The 15,460-nt window shown below is 35.3% G+C and overlaps 1 protein-coding gene across 3 annotated transcripts in view; it reads right to left on the bottom strand.

The window, feature by feature from the left end:
* Positions 1 to 590: 590 nt before the first annotated feature.
* LOC123533595 (phosphatidylinositol transfer protein alpha isoform-like) overlaps positions 591 to 15,460 on the bottom strand; it is a 60,362-nt gene continuing 45,492 nt past the window's right edge. For all 3 annotated transcript variants that reach the window (XM_045315303.2, XM_045315304.2, XM_045315302.2), the window contains exons 9-10: positions 12,893 to 13,015; positions 591 to 10,309 (exon numbers count right to left, since the gene is read on the bottom strand). In XM_045315303.2, coding sequence (XP_045171238.1) covers positions 10,265 to 10,309; positions 12,893 to 13,015 — 168 coding nt within the window. In that variant the 3' untranslated portion in view covers positions 591 to 10,264. The remainder of the gene's footprint in view (positions 10,310 to 12,892; positions 13,016 to 15,460) is intronic.

Genomic DNA, 15,460 nt, shown 5'->3' with positions numbered 1-15,460 from the left:
TGCCCAATAGTTTATAGACAGAATGTTGTAGGCTTTGGTCAGTAGTTTATAGACAAAATGGTGCAGACTTTGATCAGCAGTTAATAGACAGAATAGTGCAGACTGTGCCAAACTGTTTATGGACAGAATGTTAAGACTTTGCCCAATAGTTCATAGACAAAATGTTACAGATTTTGTGCAGTAGTTTATGGACATATATACTTTGATCAGTACTTTATGGACAGAATGTTATAGACTTTGCAGAGTAGTTTATGGACAGAATGTTAAGACTTTGCCCGGTAGTTTATGGACAGAATGTTAAGATTTTACCCAATAGTTCATAGACAGAATGTTACAGGTTTTGTGCAATAGTTTATGGTCAGATATACTTTGATCAGTACTTTATGGCCAAAATGTTAAGACTTTACTCCAATGGACATAGTGTTACATACTTTACCCAGCAGTTAATGTACAGTTTATAAATGCAACCAATACAATGTAATATAGTTTTGCCAATGAACAATGCACCAAACTGTTTCTTAATCCAAAGAATTGTCTCAAACAGAGGTATCTGATACTGTTCATTTTTCTTATAGAAAATAAAACACTGGTATTTTGACATATCAGTTTATTGATCACTTCACAAATGACAAATTTGTAAACAGATCAAGTGACTTCAATCTATGGTGATTTTTATTATAGTTTATTTCACACATAGCACATATCATATCAAGAAACACAGAAAATTACAGATACCTGCATTGACCATTATTACTATAACCAAGGATATGGTTTGTTCAAATAAGAGTTCTTATTTTGGAATGGTCTTACAGAGGAATTCTACAGTATTATATTAGATGTCACTAGACAAAAAGGTACATTTAAACTGTAAACTATGGCCTGGATCCTTTTTTTTTTTAACAATTAAAACACATGAGATCTCACAGATAGTGTAAAACAAAGATGTACATACAAAGCTAAAGTTAGTATCAAACACAATATTACCCCACCCACTAACTTTCTGCTCAACAAATTCTAAAGCAACAAATAAATGATAGGCCAACATATGTTTATAGCAAAAGAGTTACTTTTTTCATCTGAGTGCCACTGTGTGGATACTAACAATTGAGCTTTGTGACCAGCAAGGATTAAGATTAGCGCCCATCCATACTGTTAATTTACTGTTTGTTTATCCCTACATCTTTACCGTTTGTTTATTAATTTCAGCACTTGTATGCAACTGATAAGTGAACAATATGGATCCTGATGGGCACAAAACCCCAATGCTGGCTTTCGCACAGTGGGACTCATTTGTTTCTTTAAAGTCTAACAAATCATTTAAATTTTTGCCTAAATTGCACAAAGTTACCATACAACTATAATTAAACTGACAAATATTATTTTTGTGAACCTTCTAACACACATCTAATCATTTTTTGTCTAGTTGTGCATACAAACTACATGTAGTAATCTTCTGAGAAGAAATCGTACAAAACTCCCTTTATTTACATTACATTTTCAGATATTTGTGCTACAAAAACAGGAGTTAAACCAGTATACCATCACACACCTGGTGATCATTTTGAAATATGTGACTTAAGTGAAATTGATAATTAGCGAAACAAGTATAGCATAACACACCATTTCAAAACATCTGATTTATTAAAGGTGAAATCAAATTTAAAATTTAATTGATAGATTTGCAACATTCATTCTAAATTAACTTGTATTCGATAGCATATACACAGACTGAAATACTGGTTTAAAGTGTTAAATTTATTCATCTGTGGTACTGCAGATGGGCTAAATTGTCTCCTGGATTTAGTTGTATTACTACAGAGTAAATTTGCTTGACTGTGTAGGTAATAAATTTTTAACCTTGTAAACTGTAGATTACCAGGCTTAGGTATAGTATAAACAATTTGCTTCCCTGACCTTGACCTATTAATAACATTTCTGACCAAGTTTGGAGAAAATACATTCAAATTTTCAAAGGTTTCTATTTATGGAACTGGTGCTGCATAAGTGCAATTATGCTGAACCATTTCGTTAAATCTGACAGGATGACTCTAACCAAGTTGAGGCGTTTCCGAGATGTTTCAATAAAATGCTTGCAACAGACCACAGAATATGTATGACAGACCATAAACCCATACCTTATCATGAACTCATAACCTACTTATGCTATATTTATTCTTTTATGTTCATAGACAAACATAACCTCACAAACACAAAAACTCTTATACACAAAATTAAAAATTTTAATACAAAAAAAATGTAATAGAAATTTAACTTAAAAATATAACTGAGTGTATAAACAATGCACTTATTCAAAAATTGATTACAAATATAAATATTTGGAATAGTTTATACCTTAGAATAGGATACAAATAACATGTACAGTACGAATTTTAAACAACTTGCCTATTAAGTTACAACAACAACAACAACAATTTCTCCCTTATACCAGACTAAACTATTTAACAAATTTCTATCTAATTATCTAAGCAGAACAAGTTTTCAAAATACTAGAAGTGGAGAAAAATTTAAGCTTGCAAAACAAATTCTGATATTTATTTAAAGATTATAATATTATGTTATTTTTTCTGCCTTTAGATAGGTATAAACCACACTGGGACTACTTGCGAATCCATGCGCCAAAAAAAATCCAATGTCAAGTTGATATTTCACCTTTCCGACTTAAATTTAAAATATCCTTAATAACGGTCAAGTAAGTCTAATTCATTTTCACCAAAATGTTTTTATTTAAATTTTCGTTACTGATTGGGAGGTATTTTTTTAAAACAAACCAGTTTCTTTTTTGGTGAATGACATCAGCTCCAATATGCAAAATTCATGGAAAGGGTCACCATTCATTTTTTTGAACCAATGTTGTTTGGACGAAAATTAAAGTGTTTTTCCTTTCTATACAAAACACATAGTAATGTAAATATTTAATCAGCACTGAATGGACAGTTTGACAGAGTATTCCCATTCAAAGTGACCTTACACAGTTCATAAATATTATCAGAATATCAGCTATTGTTCTACTTAGAGATGTTATGTGTTTATATAATAAGACTCCTAAATTTTGTAAACAGAAAAATACATTATCTATAATTGCCTGGAAGATAATTTTGGTAGAAGCACCAACCTTCCAAAAGCCAGCTGGTTGGCATCCTCACATTACAACAAAAGCAGGGCTCAAACCAACGGAGGTGGCAAGGCATTTGTGTCGGAACCCTAAACCACTCGGCTGCACCTTGATTTAGACTGTAACAATGTAACGCATCAAATTCAACTTAACTAAATAACAATAACCTTTTTTTTTTTGGTTTAACATCACACCAGCACAATTATAGGTCATATGGCGAGCTTCCAGCTTTTGATGGTGGAGGGAATTATTTCCGCCACAGACAGGCACTTGACCAGACCTTTACAAGTCTGCTGGATGGCTTTATCATATGGAAGAATGCTACACCCTTAGCAAGGTTTTGAACCACCAGTAGTGAGGGACAAGTTATTCAAAATCAGAGACCTTAACCACACAGCCATAGAGGCTTCCAGTACAGTGAATCAAAGTGTTTAAGTAAACATTTCCGTCTGCTTTCTTACAAACAAAATTTATAAAACTGGTTCTACAATTTTAATTTTGCGTCTGGTAACCAGTCTAAGGATGCAAATGTGACAGTGGTCAAGTTCCTGACTGAACTCAGAATGCACCAAGTGTATGCTGGTTCCAAGGTTTATAAAACTGAATTTGGAAACCAGTCTAGAAATGCTGTCTTGCCATTGGTCAATCAGATGCTGGAGTCTGGAGACTGGTCTTCAAACTCACTTTTTACTAATACAGTCAAACCTATCTGTAAAGACCAACTTTTGGGACAAGAGAAAAAGTGAGCTTTGTTGAAAAGTGGTCTTTCAATACAGGTAAATTTGCACTATATATGCTATATATACCAAGAGAGAGGATAGTGGCCTATATAAACAGGTTTTAAAGTAACAGCCTTTATTTGGAGGTGTTCTATACACATAGAATTGACAGTACTGCATAACCACCTTACATGCTCGTGTTTTCCCCTGTATTTTTAACTATTTTCTAAATTGAACCAGGTAGATTTTTTTTAAAGTTGCACATTTTTCCACTGCAAAGCTGCATAATTCTTAGTACAACTGAATTATAATTACCCACAGGATTTTGTTAGCTTTAAGAAGTCTTATAATAATGTGTATGTCAAAATGAGACATGATTTTCTTAAATGGCTCTTATTTATAATTACATAATGGCATAGTGAAAATTGTTTTATGGCATCTTCAAGATGAGTCAAATGTAGTGGAAAATTTTTTTAAGGTAGTGGACTAGTAATGACTATCGGCAAATTAAGCATTCTCATTATGTGATGTCTACTGCATTGTTCTTTTTTTCTGGACAGCTATGTACACTTTAAATTCTATCTATTCCAAAGAAAAGGCCATATTAAGAACAGGAGAATGTTATCACACAGGAATTTGCCGAGTGTCACTATAGAGCCCACTACCTTAAACTTGAGAATGACTACTGCAGTATCATTTAATTTTGTTGACGTGAAATCTTCTGTTTCCTACCAAAATAGCCATTTTGTGGATTTCAAACAAATCTAAATTAGGAAATACATTATCCATCATTTCATTTATTTCTCGAGCATCTATAAAATCATCAAAAACAAAACGGGTGGAGAGGTTAGTGTTTCCTGCAGGCCTTTTTAACATGGCGCAGCGCCATGCCCCGTTTGAAGTGCCGCCAAGCTGCCCTTCAAACCGCCCGTTTGTGCCACGTGCCCTTTAATTCTATGAAGCTTGTGTATTTATCTTGAAAAGAGACGTTCCCATTTATCTTGACAAGTGCCCTTTCAAAACCAGTTTGGATAGCCAATGTCCGTGGGCCATGTTCCGTGTATTGTACCGTCAATGAACGGCTGTGATCAACAGGTCGACACGTGGGTGCATCAACCGTGAATGACCCTGATTAAGAACTGACAGGATTATGCAATCAATTACTGTTTTATGATAGTTTAATTGGGAACAGTAGATGAAAATTTGTTGTTTTTAGCACGTCGACGGTGAAGCTACATGTAGCCTTTTTACGGAAGATATGATTGAAAACGGTCAATTAAACGATAATTATTTTAAAAGGTTGTAATCATTTAAAATGTAGATTGATTATCGCACATTTTCGATGCGCTAATTAGTCCTTTAAAAATAAAATACTGAAGGTTTGCCGATCGCCGACCAACCCATGAAAATTGACCAGACTCAAAATATTTTATATCGATTTTATCTACAAGATTTATTTTATTCCTTTACAGATATCATTTATAAAAATAATAAGATAAACGTTTAAGCTTTAGAATGATACCAAATTCATTAAAATCGACCGATGTCTTGATTTATAATATTACGAAGTCGTACTTTCTAAAGCACATTCATGACGCGCCGATGAAGAAGTCGCCGCCATCTTGAAAATTTGAAAAAACGTACATCGGTATGAAAATAACCGGTAACGTTATAAAAACTGATCGAGATTTAAATAAATAAACTAAAAATGCAAGGCCCTAGTTTTGTTTTCGTAAATAATTTGTCAAAATGATTTTATAAGGCCGAAATTTAAGATGAAAGTGCATGGCCGCATGCGTCAAGCAAGCCGAAATTTTGAGTTACTACTCGCAATGAACCATAGGTATTCACATTTATGTTTATATTGCTGAAAAATGTATGATTAGATGGAAAAAACAGATTCATAGTCAGTCACTGTATGTATCGCAAAAAATTCCAAGCAACGTGGGAGTGATAAAAATAGTGGCAGACGATCGAATCTAGCAAATTTCACAGCATATACTTTTTACATCGCATTCTACTTTCGTTTTCACATGCCCAAAAAACACTAGCAAAATATAACTTTCCGAGTCGATCTGTCGTCTAAATCTTACTGGCAACGAAGAACAATGGGTTTAATCAGCAATATAGGTACAAAGTCATTGATTACATGTAGATTTGACGAACTGCCTATGCTCTTAACGTAAATCAGTGGTGAAATGATATGCTTGACAAAATAAAGTTGCGCACTGATAGTTGTTCAATAAAACTTGTTGCTTATTAATTATCACCTGATATCTGTCTCTGAAAATGCAAGCCAACACTTCATGAGGGTAACAAAATAAGAATGGAAGTATGACTCATCAGTGTCATCTTTAAACAAAAGAAAGGAAAGCACTTTCACAACATGGTAGGCATTATAAAGAATAATACAAAATATCTATCCCATACCTGAGATATGAAAGATTCTAAAATTCAATGAGAAAATAGTATGAAAAATGAGACCGGCAAGCGTTCTTGGACGAATGCCCTTTCAATGCCAAACCGCGTTAGAAGTGCCCTTTTTCAAAGGAAGCACCATGCCCCTTTAAGAGTCTGCAGGAAACACTAGAGGGATGTCCCAAGAACATGGGGAATTTTAAATACAATAAACAGGCATCATTTGAATTAAATGAGTATTTAATGGATCATTTAAGTCTATACAGATTTACGAAATTTCCAGTAATGTAATGCAGCAATATATACATATACATTTTACATGAGACAATAAATATTCAACTTTGGCAATCTCTAATGAAATATTGAGGATTTAATGTGAAATCAAATACCAGTTTGATTCTCCCTGTCCTCAGTATTATCTAAAACATACAGTAAAGATTTCAAGCCATGTTGATACAATTCTTCAGGTCATATCATAACTTTACAGCATTTAGTTATAGAGGAAGACTTCAGGCGCCAATCCAGGCATTATTTGCGGACACAGGCCAGCGCTTGGATATCTATTAACCTCCTGCAAGCTATCTTGATGACTTTTTGACATGGAAGACTTCGAGCATAAATCATGGCCCCAAACCCTAAGCAGTATGGGCAAGTTATTAATCATCTAAACCTGGGAAGATTACGTAATTATTTCACTTATTTGGTTTGGGTGATCCATTAGGTAAAATATCATATTATGCTCAGAAATCAATGGTATTTGAAGTCAGCCACTTATACCACTGGCCTGATTGAAGGTTATCCTGGAAGCCAGTAATTTCAGACATAAAAGTTTTAATGAAATCAACCTCAGTGTTGTACCAAGACTCTTTTAAGAGAAAGGAATTTTTTTTAGCAATTTTTGCAACCCAGATATCTTAAAGTGATACAAAAGCAGATCAACTTTTCTTGCAAATCAAATTATACCTGTAGTTTAGTTTAACTGGAGAGATCCGTACTTTAATGCTCCTTGCCTCAAACCAAGGATAACAAAAAAAATTATTCATATGACAGACAATGAATTAGAATCATGATTTTATTTTGTGTATCTGAAGACGACAGTGAAGCGACATTAGCACATGATTAACATAAAAACCATCCTACATATAGAAAATATGATGAAAATATAAATAAAACAATATAACAACACATTTGAGGAAGGTGAGCAAAAATTATAAAACATGTGTACAAATCGGAAACATAATTTTTAGGCAATTGTTGATTATCTGTACGTCTGTAATGTCTAACTTAACTAACAAGAACGAATAATTCAAACTCTGAATGTATCAAATATTTACCTGGACTAAAAGACTTAGCATGTCAATTATACACAACAACAGTATTGGGAAAAGCGTTAAGAATTTCTAGCAAGATTATCTTGAAAAATGGCCTAATTTTGTCAAAATGTAAGCAAGAGTTATGAAACTTGCCATGTAAGATCATCTCATGATGCCAAAGCTGTTGGAGACTCTGAAAATATTTGGTCAACTAGTTCCTGAGAAACATGCTTATATGCAAATTTTCACAAAATTTCTATGTTAAAAAGGGGCATTATTTGAGCCATGCCATGAGAAAACCAACATAATGCATTTGCAACCAGCATGGATCCAGACCAGCCTGCGCATCCACGCAGTCTGGTCAGGATCCATGCTGTTCGCTAACGGTTTCTCTAATTGCAATAGGCTCTGAAAGCAAACAGCATGGATCCTGACCAGAATTCGCAGGCTGGTCTGGATCCATGCTAGTCGCAAATGCATTATGTTATTTTTCTCATGGCGTGGCTTATTTTAACAAAACAAAGACACCATGTGCCATTCAGAGCAGTATTTCACTAATGAACGAGCGCCTTGGTAGAATCATCAGCACTCTATAAAAAATTCTCCACCCAAAGCAAGGTTTAAAAAAGTTGGCAACCTTCACCACACAGCCACAGTGGCACCTACTAAAAGTTGGCAACCTTCACCACACAGCCACAGTGGCACCTACTATTTTACAAGCATGATACAATGTACAGCTAATACACAGCAGTATCAGGTCAAATTCTTACTGAATTACTAACCCTTCTGAAAAATTTTCAAATATACAATAAACACAACAAGTACAGCCTAGAAACTTGGCTTTACTTTGTTTATAACTGCTACCAGTTGAATAACTTTTATCAATTTTCTTTTAAAAACTGACATAGATTTGGATTTATGCCCCTTTAAGATGAAAAAACTGAGACAAATTTGGATGTATGCCCCCTTAAAGAGATAAACAAATAATAAGGTTATTGGCCAGCAGTTACACACATTCTAATTTTTTATACATTTATAAACATATTGTACATTTTTAAACAAAACTTTTGTTGAAATTTCACTTAAACATCTTAACAATTGTAGCTTGGAACCTGTCCTCATCTAGTATGTCAGTGAAACACACATATATGCATTTTGAAGTAAATACATGTCAAACAAAATGTTCTTAAAAGATGGCCTACTACCAATCAAATTAAAATTATGTGACATATAACTGATCATTATGTTCATCACCTTAAACTACGACCAGACATGTATACTCTCGTGTAGTTCTAAACATTTATTTAATAAAGTACTAATTTACACTTATGTCCAAATGTCCAAGTAAACCAGTGAAATAGAACCTTTGTTTGGTGTATTGTGGGGAAATATACAATTGCACTCAACATTCAGGTATTGATCTCTTGCTGTATTTGCTTTGAAAAATTCATAATTTTTTGTTTTGGTTTTAATTGAGGGTGGGTTGGGAGAGGAGCTGTTGGGTTTTAAGTAGCACGGACAAAAATGTTTTTGATAGTATATGCAAGTTTTCAGTGGGTCCCAATCTCAGCATTATTTCAAGTGCACGCAGGCACTGGATAGCACCACTGATAAAACCCATGGCCCTTTAATTAACCCAACTTGATAGTTCCCTATAAGAAAACATTCTTCACTCGAAAGGTGATTTAGAACCCACTGCCATGAAGTTAAAGTTAACTAGAAGTCAGTAACCATAATTACGCAACGACAGATGCACCCCAGAAAGATGAGGACTTCCTTTACACTATACATTCTAATAGGACATTTCTGAAAAATGTATATATTGTTACTTATATACAAACCCTGCAATTTTATTGAAATTCTTATGCAAACAGAAAAGAAAAAGAATGAAAAGGACAAACATCACACATGGAATGTTTCAATGAAAAAAAAAAGAACAACCAAAGCATAATGTGTCAAAATTGCAGGAATTCAGACAATGAAAGACTAAACCTGAAATGTTGAGGTACTGAAAATGTATTGCGAAGGGGGACAACTCTGATAACAAAATAAACAAATCTGTCAGGAAAACAATAAGCAACAATACAGCAAGAGATCAGCCATAAACTTAATCATAAAGGTTTAACATTCAATTTACTATTTCTTTAAACAGGAAATGGTGTTTGTAAAAATAACACTTTGTACTTTTCACTAAAACAGATACAGCATTGTGAAGCAAGAGAATGGATTAAACAAATTCTAAATTACACTCAGTAAGTTTCAAATAAATAAATAAAAAAACCACATTTGCAATGAATACTGTGAAAATAAAGACACTTAAAATATAATTTTTTTTCTTTTTCAAAATTCTAAACAAAAAGTTTTTCTTCTAAACACTACCATAACAACATAGTCAAAATTGTTTAACAAGCATTATCAAAATCAATCAGACTCATTTTCTCAACTAAAATGGAATTTTCTCAACTAAAATGGATCAAATTTTCCCTATATCTTCAGCTTTTCATGAAAAAAAAAATGTTCGCTTCTGTGGTGATTAGATTTGCATGTGAGACGGCGGCGGAGGAATTCTGTGTAAAACAACCTCCAGACGAAAAGTATCACAGGCTTATCCTAATTATAGACATCAACTTCTCCATGCTAACATGTAATTCATTAAGCTGCCCTAAGTTTATGTTCCGGTATCAATCTTCAGCCTTCATTCCTCTTAGTTCACCATGTTTTCTTTGCTGAAATAAAAAAAAAATTACACAGATTATACAGATAATTCTGCACACAGAGGTACCTCTCTTAAACTAACAATCCTGGGATTAAACTAGAAAATGCTTTTGTAAAAAAGCGCATGTCTCCCCCAATGCAAAGTCCTATAGGCACGAAGTCAATAGGGGTCAGGAGCGAAAGTCAAAGAGACACTGATGGTTGGCTGCAATAGGGATTATCTACTTGGCATGTCCAGTCATCCCGCTAAATTTCAACACTCTTGGCCTAGTGGTTCTCAAGTCACTGTTCAGGCTCCTGTGACCTTGACCTTTGATCAAGTGACCACAAAATAAATAGGGGTCATCTACTCTGCATGTCCAATCATCCTATTAAGTTTCAACATTGTAGGTCAAGTGGTTCTCAAGTTATTTCCAAAAAATGATTTTACATGAACAGGCCACTGTGACCTTGACCTTTATTAGACTGACTCCAAAATCAATAGGGGTCATCTACTCTGCATTTTCAATCATCCTATGAAGTTTCAACATTCTGGGTCAAGTGGTTCTCAAGTTATTGATCGGAACTGGTTATCAATGTTCAGGCCCCTGTGACCTTGACCTTTAATGCAGTGACCCCAAAAACAATAAGGGTCATTTACTCTGCATGAACAATCATCCTATGAAGTTTCAACATTCTGGGTCGAGAGGTTCTCAAGTTATTGATTGGAAATGGTTTTCCATGTTCAGGCCCCTGTGGCCTTGACCTTTAACAGAGTGACCCTAAAATCGTTGGGGTTCATCTACTCTGCATGACCAATAATCCTACGAAGTTTCATCATTCGGGGTCAAGTGGTTCTCAAGTTACTGACCGGAAATGGTTTTCAATGTTCGGGCCCCTGTGACCTTGACCTTTCACAGAGTGACCCAAAATTGTTAGGGGTCATCTACTCTTTATGATCAATCATCCTATTAAGTTTCAACATTCTGGGTCAAGTGGTTCTCAAGTTACTGACCGGAAATGGTTTTCAATGTTCAGGCCCCTGTGACCTTGACCTTTAATGGACTGACCCCAAAATCGATAGGGGTCATCTACTTTGCATGTACAATCATCCTATGAAGTTTCAACATTCTGGGTCAAGTGGTTCTCTAGTTATTGATCAGAAATGGTTTTCAATGTTCAGGCCCCTGTGACCTTGACCTTTGACGGAGTGACCCCAAAAACAATAGGGGTCGTCTACTCTTTATGACCAATCATCCTATGAAGTTTCAACATTCTGGGTCAGGTGGTTCTCTAGTTATTGATTGAAAATGGTTTTCAATGTTCAGGCCCCTGTGACCTTGACCTTTGACGGAGTGACCCCAAAATCAATAGGGGTCATCTACACTTCATGACCAATCATCCTATGAAGTTTCAACATTCTGGGTCAAGTGGTTCTCTAGTTATTGATCGGAAATGGTTTTCAATGTTCAGGCCCCTGTGACCTTGACCTTTGACAAAGTGACCCCCAAAATCAATAGGGGTCATCTACTCTTCATGACCAATCATCCTCTGAAGTTTCAACATTCTGGGTCAAGTGGTTCTCTAGTTATTGATCGGAAATGGTTTTCAATGTTCAGGCCCCTGTGACCTTGACCTTTGATGGAGTGACCCCAAAAACAATAGGGGTCGTCTACTCCAGCAGCCCTACAACCCTATGAAGTTTGAAGGTTCTAGGTCAAATAGTTCTCCAGTTATTGCTCGGAAATGAAGTGTGACGTACGGACGGACGGACAGACGGACGGACGGACAGGGCAAAAACAATATGTCTCCTGGGGGAGACATAATTAAAAGTAAGGTTTTTAAGAGGTTTTTGATCTACAGAGGTTATTTTCAACAGGAAAGATTTATTTTTGACTGAGAAAATTGTTGTTTGATAACGGTCAACTGTTTATGGTAGTTCTGCACATTTGATAAACCGGTAGTGATGGTGTATTAACTGGTATATCCGGAAAACGCAGAATAAAGCCTGGATTCAGCATATGGAAATGAAAATTATTTTATGAATTAATGGCAACCTGTGAGTAAATTTATTACTATGGTGCTGTTATCTTTCTAAAGGTAAAGTGTAATATTAAAACATCTGACACATTAAATTATTCAAAATAAAGCCTTAAAATTAGCATGAAATGTGCAGTTCACTTTAATTATAGTCAAATATCTCAAAAATAAACACACGAACCTATATATATTAATTCACCACAATAAAGGCCATATGTTTATTTACAACCTTGTGTACTCTCATTACCTGTGGAATTATTTTTAATAAATATATACAACTAACAGAAAAATTTATATTTTATATTTTCTGTGTCATTAGTAGCAGGTACAGTAATTTAACCCTTACCCTGCTGATATTCTATAATTAACTTGTCCATCTTTCAATATGGACAGTACCATTAACTGCTGAAAGGGGTGCAAACTAAAAGTTACTGACTGAACGGTGACCAGTGCCTGCACAGATGTGCAGGCTGATCATGATCTGCACTGGTCGCAAAGGCAGAATCAATCGTGTTCAGCATGATCAGAGTTAATATGAACAAGTGAAATCACACGCATGTTTTATATAAACTTACCTCATCTAATTCAGCCTTAGTTTTTTCCTCTATGGCACGTATATCTGCCATTGTCATCCCATGCCATTTATCCGTCCAACAAAACACCTGTCTGTGAAACGTTGTAAATAGACGGTGTTCTTGCTACAATATAAAACATACATATATATCTTAACTTTTAACCTCCTAAATTTCTGAAATGGAATTGTCCATCATTCAATTTGGGCAATAACATTTATTATCAGAAGGGGTATTCAATGAATATTTACTGACTGGATAGCTAACAGTGCAGACGAGATCAGCCTGCACGGACATGCAGGTTGATCTTGGTCTGCACTGGTCGCAAAGGCAGAATCATTTGCCGCCAGCAGGCTGATGGTTAAAGTAGATGACTCGTAGATGAGATTATGTATTCTCGTATGCTGTTTTGGCATCCTTTGCTTATACTATTAAATGTTTTCCTGTAAAAATTGGTGTCTGCTTATATCACAACTAACTGAAAAGGTAGGTAGCAATTTCAGGATCACTACCTTGAACAAGAGCTGTTTGTTGACAGCACGCTCGACTATTCGAAGCATTGACAGAAGTACAGGGTCAAAACATTGCCTGAGATTTTCAGACAAAAGAAAAGGAACAGATAAGACAAACAATGTACATGCATTTTTGGAATTGGGTAAGTCTTGCACTATATGGCAATGTGTGACCATGTTGGTAAGCAAGTGTTCAAAGTTTCAAAGCCATATATCAAACAGTTAATAGACAAAATATCGAATGGTATGCGAAACTTAAGTAATTTCTATGTCCAAATAAGGGCCATAGCTGAGCTAAAGTCCTTGTCCTAGGTAAGAAGGCTATGAAAGTAAACAAGCTGTCAAATTTTCAAAGCCTTGTGACAAACAGGTTAGGCAAAATACAGACTGGTATGAAATCTTAACTGATTTCCAAGTCCAAAAATGGCCATAATTAAGCCAAAATAGTTGACAGAGTTATGTACTCTTGCCTACAGATTGGAATCATGATAATAAACAAGTGTTAAAAGTTTCAAAGCCACAATGTCAAATAGCTTTGACAAAACACTGACTTGTATGAAACTGAACCAATTTCAAATTCCAAAAAGGACCATAATTCAGCCAAAATAGTTGACAGAGATATGTACTCTTGCCTACAGATGGAAATGATGATAAGCAAGTGTACAAAGTTTCAGAGCCATATGTCAAATAATTTTGACAAAATATAGATTTGTACAAAAACTGAACCAATTTCCAAGTCAAAACGGGCCATAATTCAGCCAAAAGTGTTGACAGAGTTATGTACTCTTGCCTACAAATGTAAATCATGATGATAAACAATTGTTTAAAGTTTTAAAGCCACATGTCAAATAGTATAAATTTTTTCTTTAAAATAATTTCATTTATTCCTCGAGACTTAAAATGTTTGTTAGTTGCTAAGGATTCGGGATTAATCGGCCTTTATTATTCAGTTGAACTGGTTCTTGTCGTTTTATCAATACAGTACTGATGTGCATGTTCAGCGAGCCGAGAACACAGCCAGTTGTTCGATATAAAAGCAAAAAGCCTGTGCAGATTTCTCACATTGCGTCTGAAAGGGCGAATAGACCGTTATTATACACTGACGGACAGAATCTACAGTTCTTCTACATGTCGTTTAGTAAAGATAAACGTAAAGTAATCTTAAATTGAGATGCCGCATGAACGTGTTAGACCTAAACGACAAGGCCGGGAAAGGAAGGACGAAGGTCACAGGCAAAATGTAAGAGCAAAATCGTCAACAACAGGAATAACACCATAGGACAAGAGGAGAGAAACAAAAGGCCGGCCAGGAACAAGGTGCGGAATCAGATACCTCCACATGACCTTGGAGCACGAGGGACCGGTAATTGTACAAACGATATCGAGAAGGAAGAAACAGACAGCTACAAGATAATGCTGGTGGGTGTATTAATAATATTATTGATTTTTAAGTATTTTTACATGGTTCGTGTATTTCACAAGACTATGTCATGGTTAGAGGTAAAATTTCAAGGAGGGTGTGGCGGTGTAAGTGTATAGGTCATCTATACTAGGCTCGTCTGTATGGTCAGCATGTCTAATATTGAACAAAAAGTTACAGTCTGTGGGAAGATGCGCAAATTAAATCATACCTTCTGTTAGTCTTACCAGTGTCTTATTGGCGGCACATCTGCTTTCCTCCCTTGAACAGATTTTCAGAGACGAATATATCAATTTGGCATTATTGCCGGTCAAAGGGGGCATTTAGTTATCAAAACGTTTTTTGTAAGAAAGACATTTTAGACTGTCTACCGACGGTCAGGCTGAAAACATTCGGGCAAGATTAATTCTATATGCAGTGGTCGAAAGCGTTCATTAATTATGCGGCGACATATCTAACCAATCAGTGATAAAGTTCAGAAAATGCTTTGTTACATGTACAAGTTTTAGCATGGCGTGTGCATGGTGGGCAGTTTCAGTTGCGTTGGGTGATATCGCCCGCATCCTGGTCTTAAAACATAACAGACTTGTGGTGGCGATGTGTGCAGGTTAATGACGCAGCGGAAACGGTTCGGGCGAG

Source organism: Mercenaria mercenaria, chromosome 12, assembly GCF_021730395.1.
Source record: "Mercenaria mercenaria strain notata chromosome 12, MADL_Memer_1, whole genome shotgun sequence".
NCBI classification, from domain to species: Eukaryota; Metazoa; Mollusca; class Bivalvia; order Venerida; family Veneridae; genus Mercenaria; species Mercenaria mercenaria.
The sequence above is the reverse complement of the archived record's forward strand: the minus strand, read 5'-3'. Positions and strand labels throughout refer to the sequence as shown.